The 16,298-nt window shown below is 41.1% G+C and overlaps 3 protein-coding genes across 3 annotated transcripts; 1 reads left to right on the forward strand and 2 right to left on the reverse strand.

The window, feature by feature from the left end:
• The first annotated feature begins 169 nt into the window (after positions 1-169).
• Positions 170-3,188, forward strand: LOC103456345 (uncharacterized). The gene is made up of 5 exons (XM_008396053.4): positions 170-565; positions 1,787-1,888; positions 2,341-2,482; positions 2,570-2,622; positions 2,716-3,188. Exons 1-5 carry the CDS (start codon positions 479-481, stop codon positions 2,935-2,937), a joined length of 606 nt encoding a protein of 201 aa, XP_008394275.3. The 5' UTR covers positions 170-478; the 3' UTR covers positions 2,938-3,188.
• A 272-nt stretch (positions 3,189-3,460) lies between these two features.
• On the reverse strand, positions 3,461-6,746 carry LOC103456346 (mitogen-activated protein kinase homolog D5; the record flags this gene model as incomplete). Its single annotated transcript, NM_001293927.1, is given in 5 exon segments — positions 3,461-3,817; positions 4,587-4,767; positions 5,083-5,415; positions 6,134-6,401; positions 6,570-6,746. Coding segments are annotated over 5 exon segments (1,135 nt in total), but the record flags the coding sequence as incomplete, so codon positions are not given.
• Positions 6,747-15,051: 8,305 nt separating this feature from the next.
• Positions 15,052-16,147, reverse strand: LOC103456350 (uncharacterized). Its single transcript, XM_008396058.4, has 2 exons — positions 15,687-16,147; positions 15,052-15,417 (listed from the first exon to the last, which is right to left on the reverse strand). Exons 1-2 carry the CDS (start codon positions 15,857-15,859, stop codon positions 15,171-15,173), a joined length of 420 nt encoding a protein of 139 aa, XP_008394280.3. The 5' UTR covers positions 15,860-16,147; the 3' UTR covers positions 15,052-15,170.
• Between the last annotated feature and the right edge of the window lie 151 nt (positions 16,148-16,298).

The raw sequence follows: 16,298 nt of genomic DNA on the forward strand, positions 1-16,298 counted from the left end.
TTTGTGGGTGTTAGTCCAATACCATGGATTCCAGAGCCCAAAGGCCCAAATCCAGTACGAAGCCCAAAATGACCTCCAAGCCAGCAGACAGCCCATCAATTCGATGACGAGTCATCCGTTCTTGCGTGTGTTGCTTGTACTATACTAACTTCTGCTCCGACCAATCACTATGCAACACGTCATCCAAATCTCGAGGTTTCGCCCCACACCGTCGTTGTTCCTCTGACAAATCTGCTGGCTGTTCCTGACAACCTCACCTTCTAATTGTATCACCAAATTCATACGAGGAGCAACAACCCCCTCTCGCTTGGAAAAACCCAAACCCAACCTCCTCGCTTCTCCTTGCTGTTCCTCAATTCTCTCGATTTCAGCACATGGGTTGTCCTCCGCTGATGCTCTAGTCGTATCTTTGCCTCCTCCTTGGTTTCTGTCTTGTTCTGTTCGATTGATTGATTTTCTCATCTGGGTCTCTTTCGAAATGGGCAAAAATCAAGCTTACAAGGCTATGCAGAGATCCAGGCTCGGCTCCAGCTCTGCCGGCCCCGATGAGGTCGAAGACGGCATGGTTTGTACCCTTCCATACCACCTCACCAATTTCAATTTTCTCCCCCATTTCTTCAATTCTACTATTTCTTTGCATTCGAATTGAGTTGCTTGCATTTAATTTTCTCAATGAACTGCGCAATTGAATGTGTGATTTCTGAGGAAACTTTGTTGAAAGATTCAATCTTGGTTTTTGGTGGGTGTGTTGTAATTGTTTACTGTTTACTGAACTTGTGGTTATAGACTTATAGTATCTGATTCTCAAGGATTATGTGGTGTTCGTTAAAAGGAATTGTTTGTGTCGAATCTCGTGTGAAGTGTTGAATTGACAACTTAAAACATAAGAACACTGACTATTTGGCTCTTGAGATCGCTACCATCTTCTTGTAAATTTAAATGCTTTCTTTATGAAGTACAATTCAAGGTATATGGAATTGGATCAGAGCATTATTTTTACGTTCTAGTTTGTTTGTGATGTGGTTACCATTGGTTCATAGGTGTTGAGGTATAGGTTATGGGTGCATCCTCCGTAACTGTCGTGGCGTACAGTGTGTTAAAAAAGTATGTTGATGAACAACAAGCTCTTAGGGATAGAGGGCGTCTTTAGCATCCTAGGTTGGATGGAATGTAATGGTTTGTTTCAGTGATTTTGAGTACTCACAATTGATGGGACTAGTGTGACCAATCATACAGTTTGTGGAGTAACTCTGTTGGAATTATGATAATGATTAATTTATCTCAAAAAACATCATCATTTAAAGTTCTGTAATTAGATGCCAGCCATGTATAAGCCTCTGACCACCAAAAGAGTTATCATCAGACGGAGCATGTTTCCAATTCCCATTCCACATCACCACATGATTATATTGCTTCTATGGGTATATATGCAAGATGAAATCTGTGTCAATTTAAAGTAGGGTACCATATTAACTTGTAATTTAGTTGTTGAGTTGAGTCCTTTTTTTTCTACTTGGTGCCAATTTTTTTTTTTTTTTTTTTGGGGGGGGGGGGGGGGGGGGGGGTTGACACATGGTGGTTTCTAGGCCAATTTAATATTTGGTGGAAAGCATAATTACTGCGGATGTGAATTTTAGTCATAGCAGATTTCGTAGTTTGCTTAGCATTTGGTGAAATTTATGCATGGTCCATCTACATATTAAAGAATTGACTTGATAATCCAATATAATACTTGTATCTTGGATGTTTTCTTTTCCTGTACTTTCACTGATGAGGACTGTCGCAGGTGGATGGTTCATTTCATTCACCAGAGTGGCATGCTGCTCGTTTGGCTAGCCTCAAAACTTCTCATACAATTACCTGGGAGGAGTATAAACAGAAGCAAAAGGTACTTTCTTCTTTCTTTCTGCTGATGGACTTTCCTTATCTATTTTTGCTGCTGTTTACAGAATTCTGTACCTGTTAAAAGAGCTTAAAAAAGGGCACCCTTTTAATATCGTGTGTTGTGGAAGGAACATGTTAAATGAGTTTGTGATTATGCCTGATAGTTAGAAAGGTACATGATCCGATGCATTTAGGTTTGGAAGACTAAAAGAAGAGGATGTTCTCGTTGATGTTAGCCTGTAGTCCTAACTACTTAGGACTAACATTTTGCATTTAGAAATATTTAGGTGCAGCTAATTGAACTGATATTTGCTCGAATATTTTTATCTTCGTACTGTGTCATAAAATGGTAGTATTGTCTACTTGCTACATTCATTTTTTTCAAAGCTTTCTGCATCTGTAGCCTTAAGCAATACATGCAAATTTTCGGTCAATCTTAATGTATTGATGTACTAGGAAGATGAAATTAGAAAGGGAGAACTGGAGAAGGATACTGATAGAATGATGAGAGAATACAGAGCTCAACTGGATGCCGAAAGGGCTCGCAAGCTTGCCAATGGAAGAAACCACTCTAGTAGTAAGTCCGATCACAAAAAAGGTGGGTGTCGTGGACATGGAGTGTGAACACAAACTATTACTTGTTTCTACTAGCCTCTTTACTGAAGGTGAATATGTGTCCTTGCAGATAAGAAGGACAAAGATTTAAAGAAACGCAGCAGCAGCAGCAGGAAGAGAAAGGTGCCCACCGCCTACAATTTTTTTTTCTAGTGGTGCGTGTGTTATATGTTTAATCGGTTTAATATTTTCCTCACTGCACTTTGTGCTTTGTAGCATTCAAGAAGGAGATCTTCAGAGTCTAGCTCCTCGAGCTCATCCTCAGATTCTTCCAGTAGTGAAGACGAAGACCGAGAATCGAGACGATCCAAGTCCAGGTCCAAGAGAACAAAGAAGGAAAAGAAGCACAGGTCAAAGACCAAACACTCGGGCAGTGACGATGACGAGGCTGATGGTCCCGTGCCACTTTCAAGATTCTTCGGGAATGTGAAGACCTAACGGGATTATATGATGAGCTATTGTCGTGTATCTTCCTACAATGGGAGATTAGTTTGAGATGAGTTTGTTCTTTATTGTTTTGTCAACATGATATATTTAGTTGCCTTAGCAGTTAGCTCTGATGAGGTCACTTTCTTTGGTAAAGTTTCGTTTTATTCATCTCATTCGGTACTAATCAATTGTACGAAAAGAATTCATGTAACTCTTTCTATTAGTAGAATTGATGTGAGCAAAAATGGAGGCATTTTGAACTCTCATTCGGATAAATAGTCGTCGGCTTCGGCTTCTGGCATTCCGGCTTCGTCCTGCACAGACTGAAGTGCAATCCAGGTCGAAGGGAATGCCAGCACAGATTACAGATTTACCGTCGGAAATGGAAAAGAAGAACGCAGGCGCATGAATACGATCAACTGTAAAAACAGGCATCGGAGATCCTTATCGATTCTCAAGCTTTCGGAAATGTGTTCGAGGAAATATTAATTCATCAGCAGTATGACTGCTCAATTCAATAATTAGATAAACAGAAATCAAAACTAGCCGATACAAACATCGCTGTCATTGTTCCACATGATCAATAATTCGAATCTATAACCTTCCACTTTCGGATGGAACATATTTACATGAAAAATCAATCCCGAACACCGAACAGATGGAACCTAGAGACCACACAATTGAAAATCCACGTGAATTAAATAGCAAATAACTCACTGTAGCTGATACTCGGGGTTAAATGCAAGTGCCTCTCGGTAGATCAGCTCTTTCATCTGTTCCTCAGAGAGTGCATGCTGCTCAAAGTCGAAGCTGAAGGGAGTCGTGCAAACAGGCTCATCACTGATGTCATGGAGAGATGTTAAATAGGGGTGAGCTAGGGCATCTTCAACTGCAACGTAGGGAGAACGGAAGTAGTCAGAACAGTAAAACTAAATTAAATGTAACAGAGGTTCTACATAAGGTTAAAAATGTGATGATTACGATGTTTGGTGTTTGAGAACAAGGAAGAGCTTCAAAATGTCAGATGAAAACATACTATTAAGTTTTTAGAGGGTAAAACGGCCGATTTCCATGGATGACCGCATGAAAGGGACGGACTACTGCCAAAGCATCATTATCTTGAGGTAATCTTACCCACACAATGGGAAGCTGGCATCCCACGTGTAAGAAAGCGGGTGATGGCTACAATTTTATTATCTGATGGAGAGTTCCACAGAAAAGAGAATAATGGGGAGTGTAGATTTTCCACGTGCTTGATGGGTGGATTTAATTGTAATTTAGCAGAAGGGTGGTTGAGGGGACATGAAAAACTTACATCACCCTAAAATGAACTCCTAGAGATAAATTTTTCGTTTTCAAATGATATCCGAAAACAGTTAGATTCTTAAATTCCTTCTCTTTTGTGAGTATATTGATCTCACTGTTTGAACATGTAAACGTATTCCGTTAATATAGTCCAACAACATGTCTGCATTAAGCTAGCTAAAATAATCAAGGTAACACTAATGTGGGAGTACTCAAATTTACCTACTTATGAAGATCACACACCAAATGGGAGTCAGCAACAAATTATTCCGAGTCAATAAAGCACATAAGCAGTAGACAAACTGTGATTATTGTTTATCAGACTTATGATCATTTTAGTAAGGGCAACTTACCAGTAATTCTCTGAGTAGGATCAAATGTCAACATCTTTTCAACTAGATCAATTGCTGAAGGATGGACGTGAGGAAACTTCTCGGTAAATGACTGTCGACGGTAGAGAGGAAGCTGCCGAATGTATCTCTTAGCATTTTCATTTAGAAATTGCAGCTCAGCCTCTGATGGGGTGCCAATCAGCTGCAAGGATTTCTGATGATTAACCACACTGATTCATAGATATCTACACTAAAAATGTACAATTTTAGAAATGTGAAGATTCTAAATTCCAATTCCGAATTCATCATGAAATGGTCTCAAATGTGACACATGTTGGGCTTATTATCATGTCAAGTGTAACTATGGCATGGAGCAGCTAATAATGCTATTCAAGGACCCTGTGCTGTGACAAAACAGTTACAATAATAAGGATGACGATGATATTTTCTTGTCCATTATATGATCCTCGGTTTGCACAAAAAAATGATTTATGACCAATAAACATAATTAAGCTACCTCCAAAAGCAGACGAAGCTGATGCACGTGATCTCTGCCAGGAAATAATGGCTTCCGATCCATCAATTCCATAAAAATACAACCTACTGACCATACATCAATAGCTGCAGTGTAATCTGAAGAGTTTAACAATAGCTCTGGGGCACGGTACCATCTTGTAACAACATACTCAGTCATAAAATCAGTCTCAGAGGTGACTCGAGCTAGTCCAAAATCACATATTTTTAAGTCACAATTGGCATTTAATAGAAGATTGCTAGGTTTTAAGTCCCTGTGCAGAACATTTGCAGAGTGTATGTATTTCAATCCTCGGAGGATCTGATATAAGAAATACTGCACGCACAAAAAAATGAGTAAAAACAGTAGTTATTAGATCTTGAGTGAAATACAACAACGACAAAGCTTTATCCCACTAAGTGGAGTCGAGTGAAATAATAAAAAATAAAAATATTATGAATTTAGAAGCAGGAGACTCTTAAGTTTAACATACGAAATGTAATGGAAGAAATGAATGGGAGGGGCGAGATACGGTTCATCTTATTTCGCAACTTGCTAATTAGGTGCTCAAAAAGCCATAGGTCATCTAAGTTGCATACAATGCACAGCTTTGATGGAGCAATATATAAATATAAGGAAGTCTAATAAGAAGTACATAAAACTAGTCTTGAAACCTTCTCCATGGAAAACTAACGGCGTAGCTGAAAACTAGAAAAGCACGAATCTTTATTTTCAAGGTTGCTCAAGAATTCTTATTACAAACCAAACTTTCCTCTTGGTCAATTTCATCCAATCATTTTTTATCTTTATCAATGAGAACAACTAGAGGAACGATCTGTTTCACAACAACTGTCCAAATGGTCGAGAAAAACACGCAGATGCGGCAAAGAACTTGTCTTTACAGACTTTTAACCCGAAAAGGCACAAATTATCAATTTCACAAAGAATGCTAACACACTGGTGTCAAGATTGACTTTAGTTTCAAGTAAGAACTCGTCTTTAGTTTCAAACAGAATATCGAAAATGCTAGCATTTAGAAGAGAAGGGGCAGAACCTGACAGTGCTCCTCGGAGAGTGCTTGATTGGATCGAATGATTTGGTGGAGGTCGGTGTCCATGAGCTCATACGCAATGTAAACATCATTGAAGGAGTTCCTCTGCGGTGGAGGGATTATATCCCGAATCGCAACAACATTCTCATGATCCATATGCCGCAGCAGTTTGATCTCCCTCAGCGTCCTCTTCGCATCGATCTTGTTGTCGAACGCATTCGCAATCTTCTTTATCGCAACGTGCTCGTTCGTCTCCGAATTCAAAGCCGAGCTATTTGTTTTGCAATTTCTCACGATTAATCAATCATTGAATCCGATTTAATTTTCCCCAAATGATGAATCTTTTGCATTTTCTTTTCACAGAGAGAGGAAATTTGAAACAAACAAAAAATGAAGGGATGGAAGAAATGAAAGAGAGAGAGAGAGAGGAGATACAGACCAAACGATGCCGTATGCGCCTTTACCGATGGGCATGATGGGGGGCTTGTACTTGGCGGTGACCTCGAAGACGTTGCCGAAGATGTTGTACTGAATGAATCGGCCGCCGTGGCTGAGCGTGGCCGGAATGCTCTCCACTCCCCCCATGGCCTGATGCGGCGGTGGCGGATGTTGCTGTGGGTGGTTGGGGTCCGGATGCGACGGTGGCGCCGCCTCCGACATCACAGTGTCCGCCGATTGAGCTGCGGGCCCTCCTCCCTCCATTTCTGAATCGATTCTCTTTCTCTGCTTTATGTCGTTGGGTTGGTTGTAGTAAATGGCAGTTCAGAAGCTCAGGCTCTGAGCCCTAATTAGTAAACAAGAACAACAAAGGAAGGACGAGGAGAGAGAGAGAGTTGCCCCTTATGTATTTGTACGTAAGCGTATGTGTACGGTTGATGATTGTAGAGAGAGAAAGAGGAGAGAGGGATGGCATAATAGTAAAAGAATAGCTTCGTGGGAACTTGTCGAGTCATGTGTGTCTTCTGTTGGTCATGTGTGTCTTCTGTTGGCTTTGCTTTGTTTTGTACCCATTTGGTCAAACAGATCGCATCCAACCAAATCTCTATTTTCTATTTATCACAGAAAAAGATAACTGTTATTAGCATAGTATTTTCAAATCAGATGTTAAAATCAAAATCTTAAGTGGAATATCACCGTACATATTTGATATCAAAAGTTTCTTCAATCAAAATGCTATTTGTTGATTGGATTTGAAGGCTTAGAGCATCTCCAAATAGATTGACTAGACGATTTTAGTTTTGATTCTTTTTAACAGGATGATATTTACAAAGTGATTTGTAATATGAATGAGTTTTTAAGTAGGAGTTCTTATTCATGTTCATCCTTGAGTGGCCAATCATTATCAAAATATTATATCTTCCGTCGAATGAGTGTTTTTTTTTTGGTCAAACGAAAGATTTTGTTAGATTGGATATTAGATTATTCACGGAGGGAATTCGAACCCACACCATTATACAAGGGCTCAACATCTTTTTACCACTGTGATAAATGGCCATTTGCGTTGTATTTTTTTTTTCTTAGGATAATTACTTTGTTTAGGGTTTGTTAAATGAGTAACTGAATTTTAATGTCAATATGAAGGACAATAATTGAATGACTTTAAAATGTACAATAGTTTGTTAATTTCTAAAGCATCAATTAATGGTTATGGTCGTGGTCGGTATCAAGGTCCCCCAAAAAATCATAACTGATACTTTGACGTTTATTTAATAACCTTAACATGTTAAAAAAAAATCCCTAGTATTAATACTATGTTTAGAGAAGAAAATTTAAGATTACTAAGGAGACAAATGCTAAGTACTCTTTCAAAACAGGATCTTTATGGACTTCTGTCACTTCACAGTTTAACGTCAATTTTCATGTCAATATTAAAAAATATTTTGTTAAAAATATGAGATAGCAGAGAGTTTACAGAGGAAGGAGTCTTTTTAGAGCATTCCCAATGAGGGCTTTATTCTTCCTGAGGCTACTACATTTGTAGCTCCAGTGAAAATTTTTGACTCTAATGAGCCTAAAAATGAGGCTACATCCACTAACAAGGCTATCAACTTCATTCATTTGGTAGCAAAAAATTATACTACGTCTAGCCCAAAAAATAGGGGACTCACACCAAATTGAGAGCCCAACCTTTTTCTTTTTTCTTTTTGGTTTAAAAATAGATGGGCCCCATTTTGATTTCTAAAACATGATTTTAAGGTTCTTTTTCAATAGTTAATGATTTTAAAGGTTTATTTTTAATCGTTTGTTTAATTAAGAATACATAAAACAACGGCTATTTTTTGTGCGTTATTGATTAAGAACAAAATTGTTATGCTTTGTGTTTGATTTTCTAGATTGAAAAGTTCATAAAAAAAGTGATGAATGTAACTTCGGTAGTTTAGAGACCTAAATTGCAAACATAAACAAACAACATACCTTAATTGCAAGGACGTTACAATTTTGTTGAAAGCATAAACACTGACTTGGGTCATGGGTTCTCCCTTGGCCTTCATTTTTTGCTTCTCCTCCTACCACTGCTACTAATTTTCTAGTTTCTGATTCTGTTAGTAGGGCCCTTCCTAGGGCTGTTCTTGCCTAGCTATTTTGTTTTGCTTGCCGGGCTTTGCCATTCTCTGTACCAAAAAAAAAAAGGCCATTACAATGTAGCTATTTAAATGCTACAAACACATGACTTAGCCTCTCCGTGCATGAGATTAAGCTAAGAGAACCTAATCCAACAATGCATAAGTGATAAAATCTAACTTTATCAGAATTTGAATTTTTTTTAGGTTGAAAATTTCATAAAAATTACAAATAACATGTCCGAAATCAACTTAAGAAAAGCTTAAAAAAATTAAAAAATTGACCACGTAATCAAATAAACATAAATACATATATAGCCTCATATAGGGTCCGAAAGGCATACAGCCCCTCATTAGGAGAGATTCTTTTTTAGAGCCCCAAAAATTCCTTAGAGCTCTAAATTGGTGTATATTGTCACATCCCGGCCCGGGTCCCCACCACATTCCGGGCTCGACTTCACCGTAGCACGATATTGTCCGTTTTGGGCCCCAACCACACCCTCACAGTTTTGTTTTTGGGAACTCACACGAGAACTTCCTAGTGGGTCACCCATCACGGAGGTGTTTTTGTGCTCTACTCGCTTAATTTCGGAGTTCCGATGGAACCCGAAGCTAGTGAGCTCCCAAAAGGCCTCGTGCTAGGTAGAGACGGAAATATACATATAAGGCTTGCATGATCCACACTTCTGGGCGATCCGGGATATTACAATTCACCCCATTAGGGGTTTGACGTCTTCATCGGCACACTTCCAGCCAAGGATTGGCTCTGATACCAAATTGTCACATCCCAGCCCGGGTTCATCATATCCCGGGCCCGTTCCACCACCGTAGCACGATATTGTCAGCTTTGGGCCTTGACTACGCCCTCACGGTTTTTGTTTATGGGAACTCATACGAAAACTTCCCAGTGGGTCATCCATCATGGGATTGCTCTCGCGCGCTACTCGCTTAACTTCGGAGTTCCGATGGAACACAAAACTAGTGAGCTCCCAAAATACCTCATGCTAGGTAGGGATCGCCCATATGAGTGATCCTTATATGTATATTCTCATCCCTACCTAGCACGAGGCCTTTTGGGAGCTTACTAGCTTCGGGTTCCATCGGAACTTCGAAGTTAAGCGAGTAGCACGCGAGAGCAATCCCATGATGGATGACCTACTGAGAAGTTTTCGTGTGAGTTCCCATAAACAAAAACCGTGAGGGCGTAGTCAGGGCCCAAAGCGGACAATATCGTGATACAGTGGTGTAACGGGCCCGGGATATGGTAGACCCGGGCCAAGATGTGACAAATGGTATCAGAGCCTAACCCTGGCTGTAGTGTGCCGACGAGGTTGTCAAGCCCCTTAAAGGGGGTGGATTGTAAGATCTCACATCACCTAGGGGAGTGATCCTTATATGTATATTCTTATCCCTACTTAGCACGAGGCTTTTTGGAAGCTCACTGGCTTCGAGTTTTATCGGAACTCCGAAGTTAATCGAGTAGCGTTCCAGAGCAATCCCTTGATGGGTGACCCACTAGGAAGTTCTCGTGTGAGGTCCCATAAACAAAGATCGTGATGGCGTAGTCGGGGCTCAAAGCAGACAATATCGTGATATGGTGGTGGAACAAGTGCGCTACTCGCTTAACTTCGGAGTTCCGATGGAACCCGAAGCCAGTGAGCTCCCAAAATGCCTCGTGCTAGGTAGGGATGAGAATATGCATATAAGGATCATTTCCCTGGGCGATGTGGGATCTTACAATCCACCCCATTTAAGGGGCCTGACGACCTCATCAGCACACCACGGCCAGTGTTAGGCTCTGATACCAATTTGTCATATCCCGGGCCCGTTCCACCACTGTAGCATGATATTGTCCGTTTTGGGCTTACCATTCCCTCACGGTTTTTGTTTTTGGGAACTCACGAGCAACTTCCTAGTGGGTCACCCATCCTGGGAGTGTTCTGGCCTCATTCTCGCTTAACTTCGGAGTTCCTACGGAACCCGAAACCATTGAGCTCCCAAAAGGCCTCGTGCTAAGTAGGGATGAGAATATACATTTAAGGATCACTTCCATGGGCGATGTGGGATGTTATAATCCACCCCCTTTAGGGGCCCGACGTCCTCGTCGACACACTTTCAGCCAGAGATTGGCCCTGATACCATTTGTCACATCCTGGCCCATGCGGGACCATTTCCTAGGCTCGACTCCGCTGTAGCACGATATTGTCCACTTTGGACCCCTACCACGCCCTCAAGATTTTGTTTCTGGGAACTCACACAAGAACTTTCCAGTGGGTCACCCATCATGGGATTGCTCTCGTGCGAACTCGCTTAACTTCGGAGTTTCGATGGAACCCAAAGCCAGTAAGCTTCCAAAAACAAAAATCGTGAGGGAATGGTAAACCCAAAGCGGACAATATCATGCTACGGTGGTGGAACGGGCCCATGATGTGGTGGACCCGGGCCGCGATGTGACAGATTGGTATCAGAGCCTAACCCTGGCCGTGGTGTGCCGACGAGGTCGTCGGACCCCTTAAGGGGGTGGATTGTAAGATCTCACATCGCCCATGGGAATGATCCTTATATGTATATTCTCATCCCTACCTAGCACGAGGCATTTTGGGAGATCACTGGCTTCGGGTTCCGAGAAACTCCGAAGTTAAGCGAGAATGAGGCTAGAGCACTCCTAGGATGGGTGACCCACTGGGAAGCTGCTCGTGAGTACCCATAAACAAAAATCGTGAGGGCGTAGTTGGGGCCTAAAGCGAGCAATATCGTGCTGCGGTGGTGGAACGGACCTAAGAAGTGGTCCCGCCAAGGTCAGGATGTGACAAATGGTATCAGAGCCAATCCCTGGCCGGAAGTGTGCCGACGAGGACGTCGGGGCCCTAAGGGGTGGATTGTAACATCCCACATTGCCCAGGAGAGTGATCCTTAAATGTATATTCCTATCCCTACCTAGCACGATGCCTTTTGGGAGTTCACTGGCTTCGGGTTCCATTGGAACTCCGAAGTTAAGCAAGTAGCGCGCGAGAGCAATAGTGATCCTTAAATGTATATTCCCATCCCTACCTAGCACGAGACCTTTTGGGAGCTCACTGGCTTCGGGTTCCATCAGAACTCTGAAGTTAAGTGAGTAGCGCGCAAGAACAATCTCATGATGGGTGACGCACTGGGAAGTTCTCGTGTAAGTTCCCATAAACAAAAACTGTGAGGGTGTAGTCGGGGCTTAAAACGGACAATATTGTGCTACGGTGGTGGAACAGGCCCGGGATGTGGTGGACCCAGGCCGGGATGTGACATATATCCACCACTTTTTCGGCCCCATATAGAGCCCATCATTTGGGATGCTCTTAGCATTGCTCAAACTAGGGAATTTCAAAACGACGGAAATAGAAATGCCGAATTCTATTTTCTAAAATTTGTGAATTTTATTGTTTTATTAATCTAAAAGAACAATGAAATTTGAATACGTAAATTTTTAATTTTAAACTTTCACTTATAGAAATTTTAGAAATGACACATATTTACATGGAATTCAAACTTCAGAATTGGAGGTCTACCTCCCAAATTTCAATTTTAGTTTCACGCGAAAATTCTAAATTTTTATATTTATAAATCCAAATAAAGAAATTGGTGCATATCAAACTTTTTCAAAATTCTAAGTTTACATCCCTTGTCCAAACATAATATAAAACATACCTAATAGGTTTTAGAAAATTGAACTTCATCGTAAAAAAAAAAAATACTTAAAATACTATTTTGAATAAAGAAAACAGAACAGACACGAATTTAATCAAGCGGGCTAAAATAATGTGGGAGCTTCGCTAGTCACTCAAATTTCCTCTCCCTCTAGTTTAAATTATCTCATCGTTTTTCTATATAATTTTTGAGAGAATACACTATGTGAGCATACAAAATCGAAGAAATATTCATCTCCATTAGTCCATTGATTAATAGGAATCGTATTAAGGAAGAAACTCGTGATTTATTTATAAATAAGCAGTTTTTGGTTTGGGCCTTTGTGCTTGCTTTGTTGTTTTAATCGAGCTTAAGTTAAAAAACTAAACTAATATTACCAAGGAGAAAGCGGCCTTAAGCAGCCCAGCCTCTCTCTTAGAGCACCTCCAGCGTGGGCTAGAGCTCGGGGGACAGTTTGGTGAACAGGGCCCAAGAGCCTGGGCGATTGAGTCCAACGTGTGGGAGCCCGAGGGACCCCGCCCGTGCACCAAGCATATCACGAATTGCCAGCCCGCGAGCCCGATTGCTATCTGATGCAAGGCTGACGTTAGCCAGGGATGAAGCTAATGGATGACTCAGATTGTTTTGTAGAGATTCCATCGTCGAGTTCGGGTTGGGGTTTGGCTAGGGCTGGGCGGATGGGCAAGTTGACCAGGCGCGAAGGAGGGAGTTGGCGACTCGGATGCGGTGGAAAATAGCGAAGGTTTTCTTTTGTGGTGGCGGCGGCGGTTGTCGTTTGTAGAGAGTGGTCGTTGGTTTCGTCGGCGCAGATGTTATGAATGTCTTTGAAGGAGGAGAAGGAGAAAGGGGAGGATGGGGATTGCGTGTCGTGAATCTGAACCGTTGATTTGCTCCACGACCGCCACATTTGAGGGTTGGGATCATAAGTTAGATTTTAGCTAGCAAAAACCCAGATGAAGAACTGAAAAGATAAAAAAATTATGAATCGGGTTGAAAAATAGAAGAAATATGAATTGGGTTTGCTCTGTCTTTTGATTTTATGGGATTTTTTGGGGGGATTGGTATTGGTTTTTGGGTTTTGCTTTGCAGTCTATTGCAAAATTGCAATGAAAAGAAGCTGCAACGGTGGAGATGCAACGATTAAAAATCTTATCCGAAATTACAAATAAAATTATTTTGTATTATTTTATAAATAAAAAAATACTAATATTTTATTGCTTATTGCCAGGGCTATCGAAGTGCGACGGTGGAGATGCAAAAGACGGTTACTGTTCATTAAGGGTAGTTACTGTTCATTGGGTGGATAGCATAGTGTATTGCTTGGGGGGAGGGTTGCTACAGTAGAATTGCTCTTATCCATGCTCCATTATGTTGAAAAAATATTAGTATTTTGATTTATTTGAATGTTTGGTTTTCTAGGCTTAACCCGTTAGAATTAGGTTTTGTTAGAAATTAGGGTTATTTATTATAAATAGTGTGCTTTGTTATTCATTAGAGAAGAAGTAAAGCTATTCACAATGTAGCCTTTAGGGTTTTGTAGCCGTTTCGGCATTCTTTGTTTGATATCAATAATATTTCTAGTTTTGTAATCCATTTGTTCGTTCATTGTGGTATGCGCACTCTGATATTCAACTTGGTATCAGAGCTGGTTCGATTCTTTGAAATTTATGTTCTAGATGGGTATCAATTTATTCATCCGTTTGTCCGCTGCGTATTAGTTTGTTCAAGTTTGTTCAAGTTTGTTCGGAAGTTCGCAATTGGCATCGGCATCGACATTGGCATCAGTATTGGCATCGGCATCGGCATAGGCATCGGCATCGGAATTTGGAGTTTTGCATCCATATCTACTTTGGCAAACCCATGTCATGTACCGCCATGAGTTTGACGGGGGGTGTTGGAAAATATTAGTATTTAGGTTTATAGGATTTGGGCTTAGCCCATCCGAGTTAGGGTTTCTTAGGTTTAGTTCTTTATAAATATTGATTGTAATTTAGTTTGAGAAACAAGTTAGTCACAATGTAGCCTCTTAGGGTTTTGTAGCTGTTTCGGCATTCTCAGTTTGTTTAATAATATTCTTATTTAGTCTTGTTCGTTGCGCACTCTGATATTCAACTTTGTATCATAGCAGGTTCGATTCTTCGGAATTTAATCTGTTCTAGATGGGTATCAATTTGTTCATCCGTTTGTCCGCTGCGTATCAGTTTGCTCAAGTTTGTTCGGAAGTTCGCAATTAGCATCGACATCGGTATCGGCATCGGCATCGGCGTCAGAATTTGAAGGCTTGCATCCACATCTGCTTGTTGGCAAACTCATGTCGTGTACCGCCATGAGTTTGACGGGAGATGTTGGAAAATATTAGTATTTTGGTTTATTTGAATGTTTGGTTTTCTGGGCTTAGCCCATTAGAATTAGGTTTTGTTAGAAATTAGGGTTAGTTTATTATAAATATGGTGCTTTGTTATTCATTAGAGAAGAAGTCAAGCTATTAACAATGTAGACTTTAGGGTTTTGTAGCCATTTCGGCATTCTCTGTTTGATATCAATAATATTTCTAGTTTTGTAATCCGTTTGTTCGTTCATTATGGTATGCACACTTTGATATTCATCTTGGTATCAAAGCAGGTTTGATTCTCCAACAAAACTCGTGCGTACTAAGCCTCCCAAATATTAGAAATAGAATGCACAGAAAAACCAGCCCCTCTTTGATTCGTAAAATATTGGTAGCCCCCAAAGGAAGGAAGGATGACAAACAACTCCAAAGTGCGGTACTCAACTTCACAAGGAAGGAAGGAAAGAAACTATTCAGATGGCGCTTGGATCGGTTTTCCTTTCTCTCTTAGCTTGGCCACCGATTGTTTCATGGCCTCCTTCCTCTTTTTGCTAGCTAGGACCTTCGCTAAAACACCACTGACGTTCGGGTCCTTTTTCTCCTTCTCCTCCTGCGCCGGAGGCGGCGGAGGCCTTCTGGCTGCCGCATTTGCACTTGAATTTGGGTCGCCCACAGTGAAGCTCAGTACAGCGCCCGCCAAACCCAAACCCACATTCCTGCATCATCAAGCCCCACATCACACTAGCTTGTCACAAAAATGATTCACAGCGAAAATCCTCGACTCTTTTAAATGTAACAAGAACTCATTACTCTATTTTGACGTGATTTTAACGAGTTAGCATTGCGATTTTGCCGAGCTGAATTTTTTTCCATGTACAAAAGAATTGTAATTATTTAAATATAAGGAGCCAAGCATTGTTCTGTACGTATAAATGCACATTTTGGATAGAAGGTGTTTGGCATGAATGTACAATCAAATACTAACCTCCTGTGAACGAGATTATTGTTCGCGGCATTGGAGTCATCGGAAACTTGATCGGAAGCCCTGACGTTTTGGAATCCCACTGACCGGAAACGAGCGGTCTTTTTAGCCGCTGCTGTTGAGATTGATGTTGCTGCGGCAGTGGTAGGTGGCGGCGACGCTAGCGAATGCGCCATTATCTCTGTGTCACTTACAAGAGATGTTGTACTCTTCTGGTCAATAGTGCAGATGTGGGGAAAACCTCATGTGGAAATATGAAGATTTAGTTGTAATTGAGCAAACAAATCCATTGGTTGCATCCAGATAAGGTTTCCCTTGTTGTGGGCCAACTTCTATGGGATGGCTGATTCACTAACTTCCATCAACAAGATCTTTTCCTTGCAGAAACACGAACCTCACTTCACCTGTGTCACTACGGTGCTCGACTGAGTCTACAATCGCATCAAATATTGGGAATACGGCATATACTTGCCAGCGGGTTTTTTTAGTATGAACCGAAAAATAGCATGCACCGGAACCCCTTGTTATTGGATTCTAAGCCGTTGGATACTTGACCACACATTCAACCGTTCACTCACCTAGTCCAAGATAACAAGGGGCGGGCGGATAGCACAA

The sequence above is a fragment of the Malus domestica genome, chromosome 15, assembly GCF_042453785.1.
Source record: "Malus domestica chromosome 15, GDT2T_hap1".
NCBI lineage: Eukaryota > Viridiplantae > Streptophyta > Magnoliopsida > Rosales > Rosaceae > Malus > Malus domestica.

Excerpts from the sequence above, each read along its gene's own strand:
- LOC103456350 (XM_008396058.4), bottom strand. The coding sequence starts at position 15,859 with ATGGCGCATTCGCTAGCGTCGCCGCCACCTACCACTGCCGCAGCAACA. Across the intron at positions 15,418-15,686 it reads AATAATCTCGTTCACAGGAG|GAATGTGGGTTTGGGTTTGG; the intron begins GTTAGTATTTGA and ends TTGATGATGCAG.
- LOC103456345 (XM_008396053.4), top strand. The coding sequence starts at position 479 with ATGGGCAAAAATCAAGCTTACAAGGCTATGCAGAGATCCAGGCTCGGC. Across the intron at positions 1,889-2,340 it reads AGTATAAACAGAAGCAAAAG|GAAGATGAAATTAGAAAGGG; the intron begins GTACTTTCTTCT and ends TTGATGTACTAG. Across the intron at positions 2,623-2,715 it reads GCAGCAGCAGGAAGAGAAAG|CATTCAAGAAGGAGATCTTC; the intron begins GTGCCCACCGCC and ends TGTGCTTTGTAG.